The sequence below is a fragment of the Myxocyprinus asiaticus genome, chromosome 2 (assembly GCF_019703515.2).
Source record: "Myxocyprinus asiaticus isolate MX2 ecotype Aquarium Trade chromosome 2, UBuf_Myxa_2, whole genome shotgun sequence".
NCBI lineage: Eukaryota > Metazoa > Chordata > Actinopteri > Cypriniformes > Catostomidae > Myxocyprinus > Myxocyprinus asiaticus.
This window is the reverse complement of record NC_059345.1, coordinates 4,800,456-4,815,910: the sequence shown is the minus strand read 5'-3', so window position 1 is coordinate 4,815,910 and position 15,455 is coordinate 4,800,456. Positions and strand designations below refer to the sequence as shown.

The 15,455-nt window shown below is 36.2% G+C and overlaps 1 protein-coding gene across 3 annotated transcripts in view; it reads right to left on the bottom strand.

The window, feature by feature from the left end:
• LOC127454087 (aspartyl/asparaginyl beta-hydroxylase-like) overlaps positions 1–15,455 on the bottom strand; it is a 61,785-nt gene that overhangs the window by 12,679 nt on the left and 33,651 nt on the right. For 2 of the 3 annotated variants that reach the window (XM_051721044.1, XM_051721052.1), the window contains exons 4-7: positions 4,874–4,930; positions 1,432–1,515; positions 1,223–1,258; positions 634–828 (exon numbers count right to left, since the gene is read on the bottom strand). In XM_051721044.1, coding sequence (XP_051577004.1) covers positions 634–828; positions 1,223–1,258; positions 1,432–1,515; positions 4,874–4,930 — 372 coding nt within the window. The remainder of the gene's footprint in view (positions 1–633; positions 829–1,222; positions 1,259–1,431; positions 1,516–4,873; positions 4,931–15,455) is intronic. The other variant, XM_051721060.1, reaches the window with a different exon arrangement.

The window sequence follows — 15,455 nt, the reverse complement described above, 5'->3', positions numbered from 1 at the left end:
TTTTAAAGTATTTGATTTGTAAAACATACAAAAAAAATCGGTACTGTCTCTTTAAGAAAACAGGCGGTTTTATAAAGAGCATCTGTAAATGAGCAAATATTAACGAGAGAGGACTCGAATGGCTTCTTCATCCATGCAATTTGTCATGGATCATTTGTGATTAGATTTTAATGTTTATTTTTAGTTGTTTTTGATCAACAACTGACTGTAAAGAACAGAAAGCATGTTAAAATAGAAATAATTCAATGACAAATGGATTGGGTGGATCTTGTCTTTGGACAACCAACCTTTTACTCTTAACACGCAGTAAAGGATGCGGAACTTCTTCACCAATACACTACTCAATCACTGGTGAGTGATATCTGAACATTTATCAGCTAGTGGCTAATCACGGACATTTTTAGTTGCATAGTATGAAATTTGGCCTCACGTGCGATTGATTTACTCACATTGTAGAGAGTTGCGCATAGGGTAAAAGATTAACCTTGGGTTTTAAGAATCAATATCGAGATCGCTCAAATGAAGATTGCGATGCATCAAAAAATCTGTACTTTTACCCAGCCCAACAACAACATATAAAACAACTTTTATAAATCAATAAACAGCACTGAAAGCATGCTGAACATACTGTACCTTCTGGTTCTGTTTTAGACTCTGGTGTGGGTTCCTCTGATAACTCTGTTGTCTCAAGTGTGGACAGTGGTTCAGACACAGGTTGAGTTGCAGGTGTTTCTGGTTGAATCTGTATTGGAGGTGTAGATTTTTCTGTTGTGGACTCTAATGTGTGCTCAACGTTGAGTGTAGACACAGGTGAAGAGTGTGGTAAGTCTTTGAAGGACACATATTTTGTCCAATGCAAGCCAATGTAAATATTTTTTTAAAAAGGGTAACATTTCACAAAAGTTAATGCATTAGTATTATGAACTATTAACATTTATTAATCTTAATGTTAATTTATAAATATACTACTGTTCGATGTTAATTAATGTTAGTTCATAATGCATTAAGTAATTTAAAAATATACAACTTTTAAATGTAAAACATTTAGTACGTAGAAATCAAAGTTTAAAAACGCTGTATAAAAACGTAATTGTTAGTTCATGCTAACTTACATTAAAGTTCACAACCTTATTGTAAGTGTTAACAAAAATAGCACATAAAAATAAAACATAAGTTGAGCGTTACAAAAAACAATATATAAAATGCAGTAAAAATCTCTTACCTTTATTTTCAACAAGGATAGTTTCTGCATCTAACTCTGAAATGCAACAAAAACAATTACACACATCAATATTATCAATTATAGTTCAACAAATATCATCTGCAAAATGACAAATTAGTAAATAAGCGATTTGTGCCCTCCATGCTATTTTTTTTTTTTTTTTTTTTTTTTAACGTTAAAAAAATTAAATCATAACCATTTTAGCTTACCTTCATTAACTGACTTGAAACTAGTCTCAGGTTCCTTTTCACTCTCTGCTGTTGGACTCTCTGCTTTTTGTTCTTTTGATGAACCTGAAAAAAGTAAATGGCTAGAAAGTACATGACTGTCTCTTCAATACATCTTTTACGGATCATACATTTATCATTCTCTACAAAATTATCAGATGTTGCAGACACATTTATGAATCCTATTTACAAATATATATATATATATATATACACAGTTGGAGAATTGGTAATATATGTACCATTTTTAAAGAAAACATGAGTGAGCAGGCAAAACACATTTCTTTTATTTCTTATGGGATTCATATTCAACTGTAGGTTATAACAGAATGGCACAATCATAAAACAAAACATGGCAACAAAGAAAAAAATGAAATGACCCCTGTTCAAAAGTCTGCATACCCTGCGTACACTTCTTTTTCTTCAGTTTCAGTGTTGAAGATACTACTCGCTCTACTTACACTACAAAGTGGCATAGAATAGAGCAGAAGTGTGCGGTTTTGGACACACATTTTGTGCTCCACTTGTGACGATACTACACTACAAATTCATATGCTACATGGCTAAGTGCATAGTGTGTAGCGTGTCATTTGGTTGCTTGACCTTAGCGACAGCACAAGATGAGAACACGTTCTTGCGTTCAAAAACAGCTGAACGGTGCACAATTCCGAAATGCAGGTGTCTCGACTCGAGATGTGTTAAAGTTTCAAACTATATTAAACTTGACACAATGACCTAAAATGCTGGGTTTATGATGCGATACAACCAAAGTGAGATGCTCCAAAAGTGTCTGTCTGTGGCATGTTCTTATAGCCCTTACAATAAATCTATTTTGGACAGATTGATGAATTCAGCTGCAAAATGGACTGCTGTGGATTGTAGACTACTTCAAAGATTTCTCATCAAAAAATCCTCCACATGCAGCAATGACAACTTTGCAGATCCTTGACATTCTAGCTGTCAGTTTGTCCAGATACTCAGGTGACATTTCACCCCATACTTCCTGTAGCACTTGCCATAGATGTGACTGTCTTGTCGGGCACTTCTCACGCACCTTACAGTCTAGCTGATCCCACAAAAGCTCAATGGGGTTAAGATCCATAACACTCTTTTCCAATTATCTGTTGTCCAATGTCTGTGTTTCTTTGCCCACTCTAACCTTTACTTTTTGTTTTTCTGTTTCAAAAGTGGCTTTTTCTTTGCAATTCTTCCCATAAGGCCTGCACCCCTGAGTCTTCTCTTTACTGTTGTACATGAAACTGGTGTTGAGCGGGTAGAATTCAATGAAGCTGTCAGCTGAGGACATGTGAGGCGTCTATTTCTCAAACTAGAGACTCTGATGTACTTATCCTCTTGTTTAGTTGTACATCTGGTCTTCCACATCTCTTTCTGTCCTTGTTAGAGCCAGTTGTCCTATAAAGACTGTAGTGTACACCTTTGTATGAAATCTTCCGATCTACAATTTCAAGCATTGTATATCCTTCATTCCTCAAAACAATGATTGACTGATGAGCTTCTAGAGAAAGCTGTTTCTTTTTTGCCATTTTTGACCTAATATTGATCTTAAAACACACCAGTGTATTGCATACTGTGGCAACTCAAAAACAAACACAAAGACAATGTTAAGCTTCATTTAATGAACCAAATATCTTTCAACTGTGTTTGATATAATGGCAAGTGATTTTCTAGTACCAAATTAGCAATTAAGCATGATTACTCAAGGATAAGGTATTGGAGTGATGGCTGCTGTCTAGATTTGATCAAAAATGACTTTTTTCAAATAGTGATGGTGCTGTTTTTTTAGCATCAGTAATGTCCTGACTATACTTTGTGATCAGTTGAATGCCACTTTGGTGAATTAAAGTACCAATTTCATTCCGAAACCGCAAAATCTGTACATTACTCCAAACTTTTGACCGCCAATGTATATATACATTTAAGCAATATCACAAGAGCAAGAGTGCGATATGGCCCTACGAGTGCTGTAGGTAATCACAGCAGTGCAGATTTAGGGCCATATAGCACAATTGCGAGTGTGATATTGCTTATATACAACAGTTCAATTGAAAAGTAAATAAATAAAAAAATAAGGAAAAACTGAGGACGGCATTAAAAAAACCAAAACAAAAAAAAAAACACATTTGTGCATGGAACTACATTCGTACGCAACAGATCAGAATCTGCCGTTACTAGTTCAAACAAAATGATGCATCCAAGCTTTTGTTAGTAATTCAAAAATGTCACTTTAGAACTAGTATCACGGCTTGGGCTGTTTCTAACTAGTTATTGGAGAAACAAGGATGTGTGTGTGTGTGTGTGTGTGTGTGTGTGTGTGTGTGTGTGTGTGTGAGAGAGAGAGAGAGAGACGGAGCATGTGCGATCACCTGTTGCCACTTCCAAGAAGAGATGCTGTAGTGTGATAATGTAATTTTGGTCAAATTCATCCTATTTTCTCAGTGGAAATATAGCTGTCCAAGCGGGGATATTCCTCCCTGTTTCGCAGTAGCTGGTGCGCTCGAGTCATTCACTATAGAAACCGCAATCTCCTCCGCCATTTTGAACAGTATTTTCTCTCCAATGTGGAAAGTCCGGTAAGAGGTAAGCGCCTTGAGTTTGTGTAATTAATCAGTCTGTTGTGTCTCTCAGCTGTGAGAAGCCTTAATGCTGAAGTTGTTAGTTTAAAGCCATTTCCTAGCTTTAGTAGTGTAGCTGTAGTCCAAGCGATCACGTAGTGCACTGCTGATGAATGAAAACACTGACTGACGCTGACTGACTTCACATCACCTGGCTCATATTACACACAAAAATTTATTTTGCTGCCACCTGCTGCCTAAAATATGTAATGTCAAAAAATTAAATGTAAAGAGATATATATAGCACATCTGCACTGCTCTTACACTTTAGTTGAGAACCGCACAAACACAAGCAGAGTGATTCGCACAGTGAAGCGTCGGAGTGATGATGGTGCGAGACCATCAGTACTCATGGAACGTCTCTCGTCCAATCAGATTCAAGGACCAGAACAAACTGTTGTATATACATATATATATATATATATATATATATATATAAAATAAATAATATTTCAGCAGTTTAATAAACGTTTCGATATTTTTTCGAAGTGTTCAGATATTTATTTTTTTTACTTCGTCAAAATATCAAAATAAATTTTATTTCAGAAATTGGTGTATTCAAGTACTTGTCTGTTTGAATTGCATTTTCTATTAGTCTATTTTCATTACTCCATTTTATAATACTTTTGAATATGGACACAAAAAATAGCAATACATCATTGTAAATTAAAATAAATATTAATTGCAAAGCTTATTTCAAGTGTTCATAGTTAAGCAGTTGAGTAAAAAAGTGAGGTTCACTGGTTTGTCGCAGCCTGAAGAATCATGAAATGTTTTCATGGTTTCCTTACCCGTTTCATCCAAAGACTGCTGTGTTGATGCCACCAGAACCAGCTTCTCAGTCAGTCCTGTGTCAATGTATAAAATCAGCCACAATTACAGCAACAAACAATATCTGCTCAGAACTGTAACAAACAATCTCACACAAGGACAAAGGGAGTATTTGAAATGGACTTCTAATGAACTGCCAACTGCATATTATGCAGTATAACGACTGCTATTCTTTAAAAAGCAGTAAAGGAACAGCATGCAAAAAATAAACTGTTTAAACTACAGAAGTACATTGTTGACCTCACTATGCTGAATACTCATCTCAGATTTTTAAATCCAATTTTTTAAAATATAAAAATGAAATAATAAATTAAATTCCAATTCATTTGACAGTCTCAAAATAGAAGGTCAAGTCGCACTGTATTATGGGATCTAATGACGTGTGCACATTTAAGCACCGGTAGTAAGTAATTTGGGTATACAGAAAAATACTGTGTGGAGCATACTTACAAGTAGTGCAGCAGATGTATGTAGTATGCTATTCTAACTACCAAGAGTCTTTTTTCTTTTAAAGACTAGCCTTTTTCTAACTAGTCTAAAGAATAAGTTATTTCACTCACTCAAAAATGAATGAAATATTCAACCTAGTTTCATAGTGAACGTTCCTATAACTACATTTTTGCAAACTGAGTTTTACGTGCCGCGTTCTACATTTTGCTGCAGTTTCCTGGTGAAATGAACACTAGAGGCGCTACAACAAATGTGTGTTTTATTCACTTTCACACAAATGATGGGTACTATGACTTTAGAAACACAAATGTCTCGCTCTATTACTCATACCCTGCTATGTTATTATATCAAAACACTTTTACTTTAACGCATCATTTGAAAAAAAAACCTATACATTTTAACGCTTGTATTACAGACCCACCTACATTTACATTACATAGCTCACCTGATAGTGTTGGACATTGGACTCGGAGACTGAGCCTCGGGCCCAGCCAAGGAAGCTCGAAACGAAAGTGAAAGTGAGGCGAAAGTGACACGATATTATGTGGTTGCTTCAGTAAATGTGCTTTTCATGTCGAATTCACTTTTAAAACTTTTTGGTTAGGTTTAGGCATAGATTAAGGGTTCACATCTCATCACTTTTGGTTTGCTTTAAGTTAAAGTTTTAGGTTAGGGAGGTACGTTTATTCATTAAAACATCCATGTAATATTCATATCATTGCACTTGCTGCTGGCGCCCCCCGCTGGACATTTCACTGGGAAACTGCAGCCAAACGTGTAATAATGTTTGAAAAATAATTTAGTTTTGCAAAAATTTTGTCATTGTCATGTACATTTTATGAGATCAGGCTGGAAATATTATTCTGCATGACTAACTTTGGTTATCAAGTTCTACATTTATGCATTTGACAGACACTTTTATACAATGTGACTTACACTGCATTCAAGGAATACGTTTTATCAGTTTCTGTGTTCCCTGGAAATCGAACCCATGACCTTTGGTGTTGCTAGTGCCATATTCTACCAGTTGAGCTACAGGAATACAAATTTATAATCTATTCATCTTGTGTAGAAGATAATGCAAGATAATGGAGAGTCAACAAACTCTTTTCAACCATTCACAATCTTTCCTTAACAAACACACACAAGTACACACCAAGCCATGGATTAACCAGAGTAAATATATATTTTTTAATTAAGAAAGAATTTCACATTTATTAGAAACAGTTACCTTGATACTTCATCAAAACATTTCCAAAACCAACCACATGAACACAGATGATAAATCATTTCAATGAATACTATATGAATATCTATAAACATCTCAACACATATACAGACTGTTTGACAGGTTTTAAATGATAATACAATAGCTATACTGTTCCAAATTAAGAAAGTAATGTGGCACTTTCTGAAACATGTTGATAGTTAAATGTACTGAACTACTCCTGTGTGAACTTGAGGGGAACTGACTGTATACATCCAATTAAACACCTTGAAACCAGTTAATTAAAGGAAATTCTAAAACTGGGGCAGAAAAGTGAAGTTAGTTCAGAAAAAAATGTCTTGCAGCATTTGTTTGCAGATGCCACTTGGTTTGAGTGTTTATCTTATGCATTACATTTAAGTGTCCAAAGGGACCACTTTTCCTACAAGAACTAGCATATATAGATAAACCGTAAATCATTTCACACAACAGTCAACCATTAAAAAACTAAGGATCAAGGTCTCACTACACTGGATAAAACAAACCCAGTGAATACAAACAAATAAGCAACTAAGAGTTGAAAGAAAATTGGTATAAATTAGCACACTTTTTCTCATTTGCATATTTTGTTGAAAGGAGTGTGAAATATATAAAGACGGCAAATGATAAAGAAATCCAGTAGCTGAAGAAACCCTGTTGTAATATGTATTATATGTTATATAATTCCCATTATATCTTTAGCAGGTTCACTTACTGCATTCAGAAAGCATTTTCCTCTGTTCAATGTCATTCAATCATAGAATAACATTCATAATCTGATACAGTTGAAGTCAGAAGTTAATATACACTTAGGTTATTAAAACTAATTTTTTAACCAATCCACAGATTTCATATTAGCAAACTATAGTTTGGGCAAGTTGTTTAGGACATCTACTTTGTGCATGACACAAGTAATTTTTCCAACAATTGTTTACAGACAGATTGTTTCACTTTTAATTGACTGTAAATCACAATTCCAGTGGGTCAGAGGTTTACATACACTAAGTTAACTGTGCCTTTAAGCAGCTTTGAAAATTCCAGAAAATGATGTCAAGCCTTTACACAATTAGCTTCTGATAGGAGGTGTACTGAATTGGAGGTGTACCTGTGGATGTATTTTAAGGCCTACCTTCAAACTCAGTGCCTCTTTGCTTGACATCATGGGAAAATCTAAAGAAATCAGCCAAGACCTCAGAAAAAACATTGTGGACCTCCACAAGTCTGGTTCATCCTTGGGAGCATTTTCCAAAGGCCTCGAAGGTACCACGTTCATCTGTACAAACAATAGTACACAAGAATATACACCATGGGACCACACTGCCATCACACCGCTCAGGAAGGATACACATTCTGTCTCATAGAGATTAATGTAGTTTTGTTCAAAAAGTGCAAATCAATCCCAGAACGACAGCAAAGGACCTTGTGAAGATGCTGGAGGAATCAGGTAGACAAGTATCTATATCCACAGTAAAACGAGTCCTATATCGACATAACCTGAAAGGCTGCTCAGCAAGGAAGAAGCCATCGCTCCAAAACGGTATAAAAAATCCAGACTACAGTTTGCAAGTGCACATGGGGACAAAGATCTTACTTTTTGGAGAAATGTCCTCTGGTCTGATGAAACATAAATTGAACTGTTTGGCCATAATGACCATCGTTATGTTTGAAGGAAAAAGGCTGAGGCTTGCAAGCTGAAGAACACCATCCCAACCGTGAAGTATGGGGGTGTCAGCATCATGTTGTGGGGGAGCTTTGCTGCAGGAGGGACTGGTGCACTTCACAAAATAGATGGCATCATGAGGAAGGAAAACTGTGTGGATACATTGAAGCAACATCTCAAGACATCAGCCAGGAAGTTAAAGCTTGCTCACAATGGGTCTTCCAAATGAACAATGACCCCAAGCATACCTCCAAAGTTGTGGCAAAATGGCTTAAGGACAACAAAGTCAAGGTATTGGAGTGGCCATCACAAAGCCCTGACCTCAATCTGACAGAAAATGTGTGGGCAGAACTGAAAAAGCGTGTGCGAGCAAGGAGGCCTACAAACCTGACTCAGTTACACCAGTTCTGTCTGGAGGAATGGGCCAAAATTCCAGCAACTTATTGGGAGAAGCTTTTGGACGGCTACCCAAAATGTTTGACACAAGATAAACAATTTAAAGGCAATGCTACCAAATACTAGCAAAGTACATGTAAACTTCTGATGCACTGGGAATGTGATGAAAGAAATAAAAGCTGAAATAAATCATTCTCTCTACTATTATTCTGACATTTCACATTCTTAAAATAAAGTAGTGATCCTAACTGACCTAAGACAGGGAATGCTTTCTACGATTAAATGTCAGAAATTGTGAAAAACTGAGTTTAAATGTATTTGGCTAAGATGTATGTAAACTTCTGACTTCAACTATATGTTTACACTGCACTTAACTTAATTTTGCAAGTGATGAAATATTTATTTACTCTACCTTTAAGTATTCTTCTGGGGGATTTGTGCTTTACTCAGGTTTTATTGAAATTGAATACTTGTACTCTTACTCAATTAAATTTCTAAAGGCAAAAAAACAAAGACATATTACTCCTTACAATTTCATTTAGATCTTCAAGCTACAAAGTACATATTTTGTAGGTCATTATGACTTTCCTCTTATCAAAAAAATAAATAAAAAAAGTTTTACATAAAATCAGGCAATGAAATTCATTTCACAGTAAAATGTAAATGGCCACATCTTGTCATTCATCCATATGAAGCGACATATCTTCAGTCACCACAAAACAGTCTTTGACCAAAAGCAATATGTTTTAATTATAACCAGTGCTAAAGATGGACACACTTGACTCAACTGTGAATACAATCAACCATCTGTTCATAGACAACTATATTCAAATATCAAACAACTATAAAAATCAGCAGCTACTGAATTTAAAATGTAACAATTTCAGGAACCAGGTTTCGGTTTAACATCTGGTGTCGTAAAATTGATAAAACAGGTTGCTTTACAAAGTTTGTACATAAAAAAGGTACTTTGAAAAGAAAACCTTCAGTCTCTTGAATTCTTCAGTCAAAAAAACAAAACACTTAATTAAGTACAATTAATTGTGCAAACTTTTTTTTTTACATTCACTAGTATGTTTTTGGCTATATAACTGAGAACAATTGGCACAGTACACATACTTCAATTTCTCTGTCCTTTGCACACCTCTAATGAAATCAGATCCATTTGTTCAGACATAAACGTAATAATCCAGTATATCTACATTGGTTGTCATATTAATGACTTAAACGTCAAGACGGCGCCAAGAGATTCTTGTGCGACAACAAAAGTAGTTGTCAGTTTGGAAAGCTAGGACGGAAAAATTGAAATTTTGCCACTGCTGAAGTCCATTTTGTACAGCTCGCCATAGTGCATGAAGTCATTGTGCAAAGTAAATTATGGAGAAAAAAAACTACTTGAAATCTGATCTAACGGCTCAGATCCATACTCTGAAAATCTGATTTCAAGTCGCATACAAATAAGCACAGTCTGAACTGCAAAAAAGTGTCAAATACAAGTTTTACAAACATGATCCAAAAAGTTGGATTTGAGTTCCCTGTCAGAAACAATTCCATAAAAGATACTTTCAATTTGTAGCTTGCCAAGCAAGTCATAATTTTAAGTAGTTCAACTACAATCAAGCTACTCTTTGCAAAGTAGTAAGCTGTACAAGTTAATAACAAAAAGTATCTAACTACATTAAAGCTATTTTAGCGGACACTATCTTTTCAAATATATTACTATTAGATCTTATTATATAATTTGGCAATCAGGGCAGTATATATCTGCCACGAAAACAACTTAAACACATACATTTAGAATAAAAATTAACAAAACTAATAAACATGTTCATTCATATAATTTATTCTAGAACAAATTGATAAACAGCAACATTTAACAACATGTTTCGCCACAAAAAAGAAAATGCAGGGACTTCTGTGCAGCAACTTGGTTGATTTACATGAACCATCTGAAAAAATCGATTCTGCAAAATAAATGACTTCCCAACACTACTTAAGAGAAAGAGAACATTTTCCGTGATTGCGTTTGATTATTGGGTCCGTTCCCTTACTTGTATTTGTTTGCGCAATACTATGCGACGAAAACAGCAATGTTGCGTAACGCCACATCGCTACTCGCTGATAAAAGTAGCTTGTTACTAGAAAAGCTGCATTGTTTTGAAAACAGCTGAGTTACAGTCACGCGACTGAAAAATACAGTTAAGTCGCTATTTTTAGTTAGTTACTCCCCAACACTGATCCAACAGTAATAAATATCTTAGGTCAGCTTGTAATAAACATTAATCAGGTTTTCTCTGCTTCTGGCCCTTTTGGCATTCCATATACAATTACTTGTTTTTCTTGTTTGAAGATTTAAGTAGACCTCGGGTAGATATTTTCTCCTCTTTGCTATTCTTTTCATCAGCTACCTCTTTTTCATTTTCCGACTGGTCAGCTTGTTGTCCATGTCCTTTAGCAGTCTTTTCCTTTGTTGATCTCTCATTTTCTTTTTCTATCTTTTCCTCAGCTAGTTTTCCTTTTTCCTTTTTGACTTTTTCGTCTTTTTCCTTTTCCACTTTCTTTGTTGCAAACCTTTCTTTTTCTGCCTTTTCTTTCTCTCCTCTCTCTCTCTGTTTTTTCTTTTCTTTTTCTGACTTTTCTTTCTCAAGTCTTTCTTTCTCTGCTCTCTCTTTTTCCAGCCTTCCCTTTTCAGTCTTCTCTTTGGCAGTTCTCTCTTTTTCTGCCTTCTCTTTTCCCAACCTTTCTTTTTCTGCTTCCTCTTTGGAGGTTTTTGCTTTTTCTGCTTTCTCTTTGGCAATTCCTTCTTTTTCTGCTCTCTTCTTTTTCATTCTTTCTTTCTCTGCCTTTTCCTTAGCTAGTCTCTCTTTCTCCTGCCTCTCTTTCTCTGCCTTTTCTTGTGCAGTTCTTTCTTTTTCTGCTCTCTCTTTCTCCCGTCCCTCTTTTTCTGCTTTTTCCTTTGCCTGCCTTTCCTTTTCTGCACTCTCTTTTTCCAACCTTCCTTTTTCTGCTTTTTCTTTAGCCAGCTTTTCTTTTCTCTCTTTCTCTACCTTTTCTTTGGTCAGTTTTTCTTTTTCTGCTCTCTTTTTTTCAATCCTGTCTTTTTCTGCCTTTTCTTTGGTCAATCGTTTTTGTTCTGCTCGTTCCCTCTCTGCCTTCTGCTTGGCTATTTTCTCCTGTTCAATTCGTTCTTGTTCCTCCCGAAGTTTAGCTTCTGCCTCCTCTTTGGCTTTCTTAGAAGCAAGAGCGGCATTCCTCTTTTCTTCCTCTTGAGCCAAAACACTACGGACCTCAGCAAGGGCTAGTTTGGCAATCTTTTTGGCTTCAATCTTGTCGTGAATAACTTGTAGCTGCTCCTTCAAAGCTGCTTTCAGCTTTTGCCCAATATCCCGGGTGGGATGCTCTGAGAATGAGTGGGACAAAATACTAAGTTTACATCTCAGAAGGCACATCTTACTTCTTCCATGCAAACATATATCATGCTGCTGAGCTGTCTTAGTGCTGTCTTAGGGGCTGTTCACACCAAACCTGTTTTTGCATCCATCCACACTATTTGTTTAATTGCTTTCCTATTTAGGTCATTGACAATTAAGCTTGTCCAAAGTGATAAATATGATAAATCTTAATCTAGTTTAAAACACACGTTTGTAGAAATGTAATCTTTGTGTCTATGTTGGTTTTCAAAAAACATTTACAGCATTTTCTTTTCTTTTATATATATATATATATATATATATATATATATATATATATATATATATATATATATATATATATTTAATGATTATATTTTTTTAATGTGGTGTAACCATTAAGTAAAAGGTATTCAAATATTTTCCTTTCACCTTGAATAAGAATGTATCAAACAAAAAAATTCAATCATATTTTTCAAGCGATTTTTCTTTTTATACAGTTGTGCTCAAAAGTTTGCATACCCTGGCAGAAATTGTGAAATTTTGGCACTGTTTTTGAAAATATGACTGATCATGCAAATCATGTCTGATCATGTCTTTTATTTAAGGATAGTGATCATACGAAGCCATTAATTATCACATAGTTGTTTGGCTCCTTTTTAAATCATAATGATAACAGAAATCACCCAAATGGCCCTGATCAAAAGTTTACATACCCTTGAATGTTTGGCCTTGTTACAGACACACAAGGTGACACACACAGGTTTAAATGGCAATTAAAGGTTAATTTCCCACACCTGTGGCATTTTAAATTGCAATTAGTGTCTGTGTATAAATAGTCAATGAGTTTGTTAGCTCTCACGTGGATGCACTGAGCAGGCTAGATACTAAGCCATGGGGAGCAGAAAAGAACTGTCAAAAGACCTGCGTAACAAGGTAATGGAACATTATAAAGCTGGAAAAGGTTATAAAAGATATCCAAAGCCTTGAAAATGCCAGTCAGTACTGTTCAATCACTTATTAAGAAGTGGAAAATTGGAGGGTTCACGTGACGCCATGCGAGAGACAGATGTGTGAGACGCGAGCTCTGCGAACTTTGCTAGTTTTTTAATTATTTTCATGTTGTGATCCGGTGAGATTCGATACACCCAGTTACATACTTGCTCTTTGAGGTAAACATGGCAAAGAAGTCAAAATTCTCAGACTCTGGAGACAATAAAAGACACTTACGTGTTCAAGCTGAGGCCTCTGATGGGACTGCGAGCCGGGGACTCGATTTGGACGGCACGTCGGGAGAAGATATTCAGCGTCAGTTGTCCAACATGTCGGCAATGTTGACGAAGGTTCTTGCTGACTTGGAGGACCTCGCAGTAACACATCGAAGGATTACGGCGATGGAAACAAAATTCTCTGAGTTGTTTACAAGAGTGACGGAAGTTGAAAAACGAATCGATTATCTTGAGTCATCGGAAAGGGAATTATCCGCTAATCCGCCCGTGTCCAAAACAGATTTGGAATTAATTTCGGAAAAACTGGAATATTTCGAAAATATGAGCCGAAGGAATAACATACGAATTGTTGGAATTCCTGAGCATGAAGAGGGCAGAGATATGGTGAAATTCCTGGACGAGTTTTTCCCGAGTCTGCTCGACATAACAGGCCATAAACTGGAAATCGAGCGAGCTCACAGAGTCCCTGCTCGCAGATCTGCTGAGGGAGATAGGCCTCGATCCATTCTGGCCAAATTTCTGAAATCATCCGATAAAGATGTCGTGTTGCGCCAGGCGAGGAGTAAAGGGAAGCTTTCTTGGAAGAACCATAATATTTTCTTGTTCCCGGACTTTGTGAATTCGACAAGAGAGAAATGCGATCGGTTCAAGGAATGTAAGAAACTCTTACACCAACAGAAGATCTCCTTTGCATTGATGTTCCCGGCCAAACTGAGAATAGAAATGAAGAATGGTCGCAAAGTATTTACTTGTCCAAAACAGGAACTCTCCTTTATAAATACATTGGAGTAAGCCATTTGATGTTTCTTATATTAGTGGACTGACTCGCGGTTCAGGTACTCTATTATCTGAGGAAGCTGGGTGCCATTTTTGTTTCTTTTTGCGTTGACTCCGCCTAGTGGCTGGAGTTTGTTTTATGGCATGACTCCAAGAAACTTTTGCATTGACGGAAGATTTTTTTTTACACTGAAGTTCCCGGCCAGATCTAGAATGGACACTTTGGATGACCACAAAATATCTACATGCTCACATAAAGGACGTCTTTTATAAAGTTGACGGGCTTAGTAAGTTATGGTGTTTTTTTTGGGGGTTTTTTGCGCAGCCTCCGAGTTAGTTTGGCTCTTGATCATCCGAGTAACCAGGATGCCAGTTTTGTTTTTCGTGCTGGCTCTGCCTAGCGGCTGGAGCTTGTTTTGTGGAATTACACTACTTCGGGACAGTTGTGGTTAAATATGTTTGTTCTTTGTGCTTATGCCTCCTAGTAGAATTGTTACCTCATCTGCTGCACTCATAACAGCCGGCTCACTGAACAATTGTTTGTCTGTCCGAGGAAACTGAACGGCTTTATATCAGCTGAAGTTTATTTTGTGGAGGAACACACCTTCGAGACAGTTCTGTGAATGAATCTACATGTTTTTTCTGTTATTCTGCCTGTTGGCTAGGGTCTGTTTTACAAAGTATTTTCTGTTATGTAATTGTGCCTCACAAAATTTGTGCAGAAGCGCCGGACTTGAATAATCCGATGGCAAAGTTGTCGTGGGGGTTCTCGCATGCGTACATGGATTCTTTGAGTTTAGAGGGATTGTCGCCGGTTGGCACTGTCGTGCGTGGGGTTAATGCGCACGTTTTTCTTTATGTTTTTTGTTCGGGGGGAAGTTAGGGGTTGATTGTTTCACTAATGGGGAATGTGGTCTGTGTAATCTTGTTTTTGACACACTCATTATTTTTTTTTTTTATTATATCAATGTCAAATTTTAATATGAATAAGTTGTCTCTCTCCACATGGAATGTGAATGGGTTGGGGCACCCTATAAAAAGAAGGAAGGTTATTTATTTTCTTAAACATAAGAAATATGATATTGTGTTTCTTCAAGAAACACATCTTTCCCCGCAGGAAGCTGAAAAATTTGGTAAGATATGGGGTGGACATGTTTTCTTTAGTGCTGGCTCAAGTAAGAGCAGGAGAGTTATTATATTGATAAATAAACATCTACAATTCAAATGTCTCAAACAGACCAAAGATAAATTAGGAAGAGTCATTGTTGTTTTAGGAGAAATTCAGGGGAAAAGGTTGATTTTGGCTAATATTTACACACCTAACGTTGATGATCAGGGCTTTTTTATAGATCTTGAAGGGATGTTGCAAGCTGC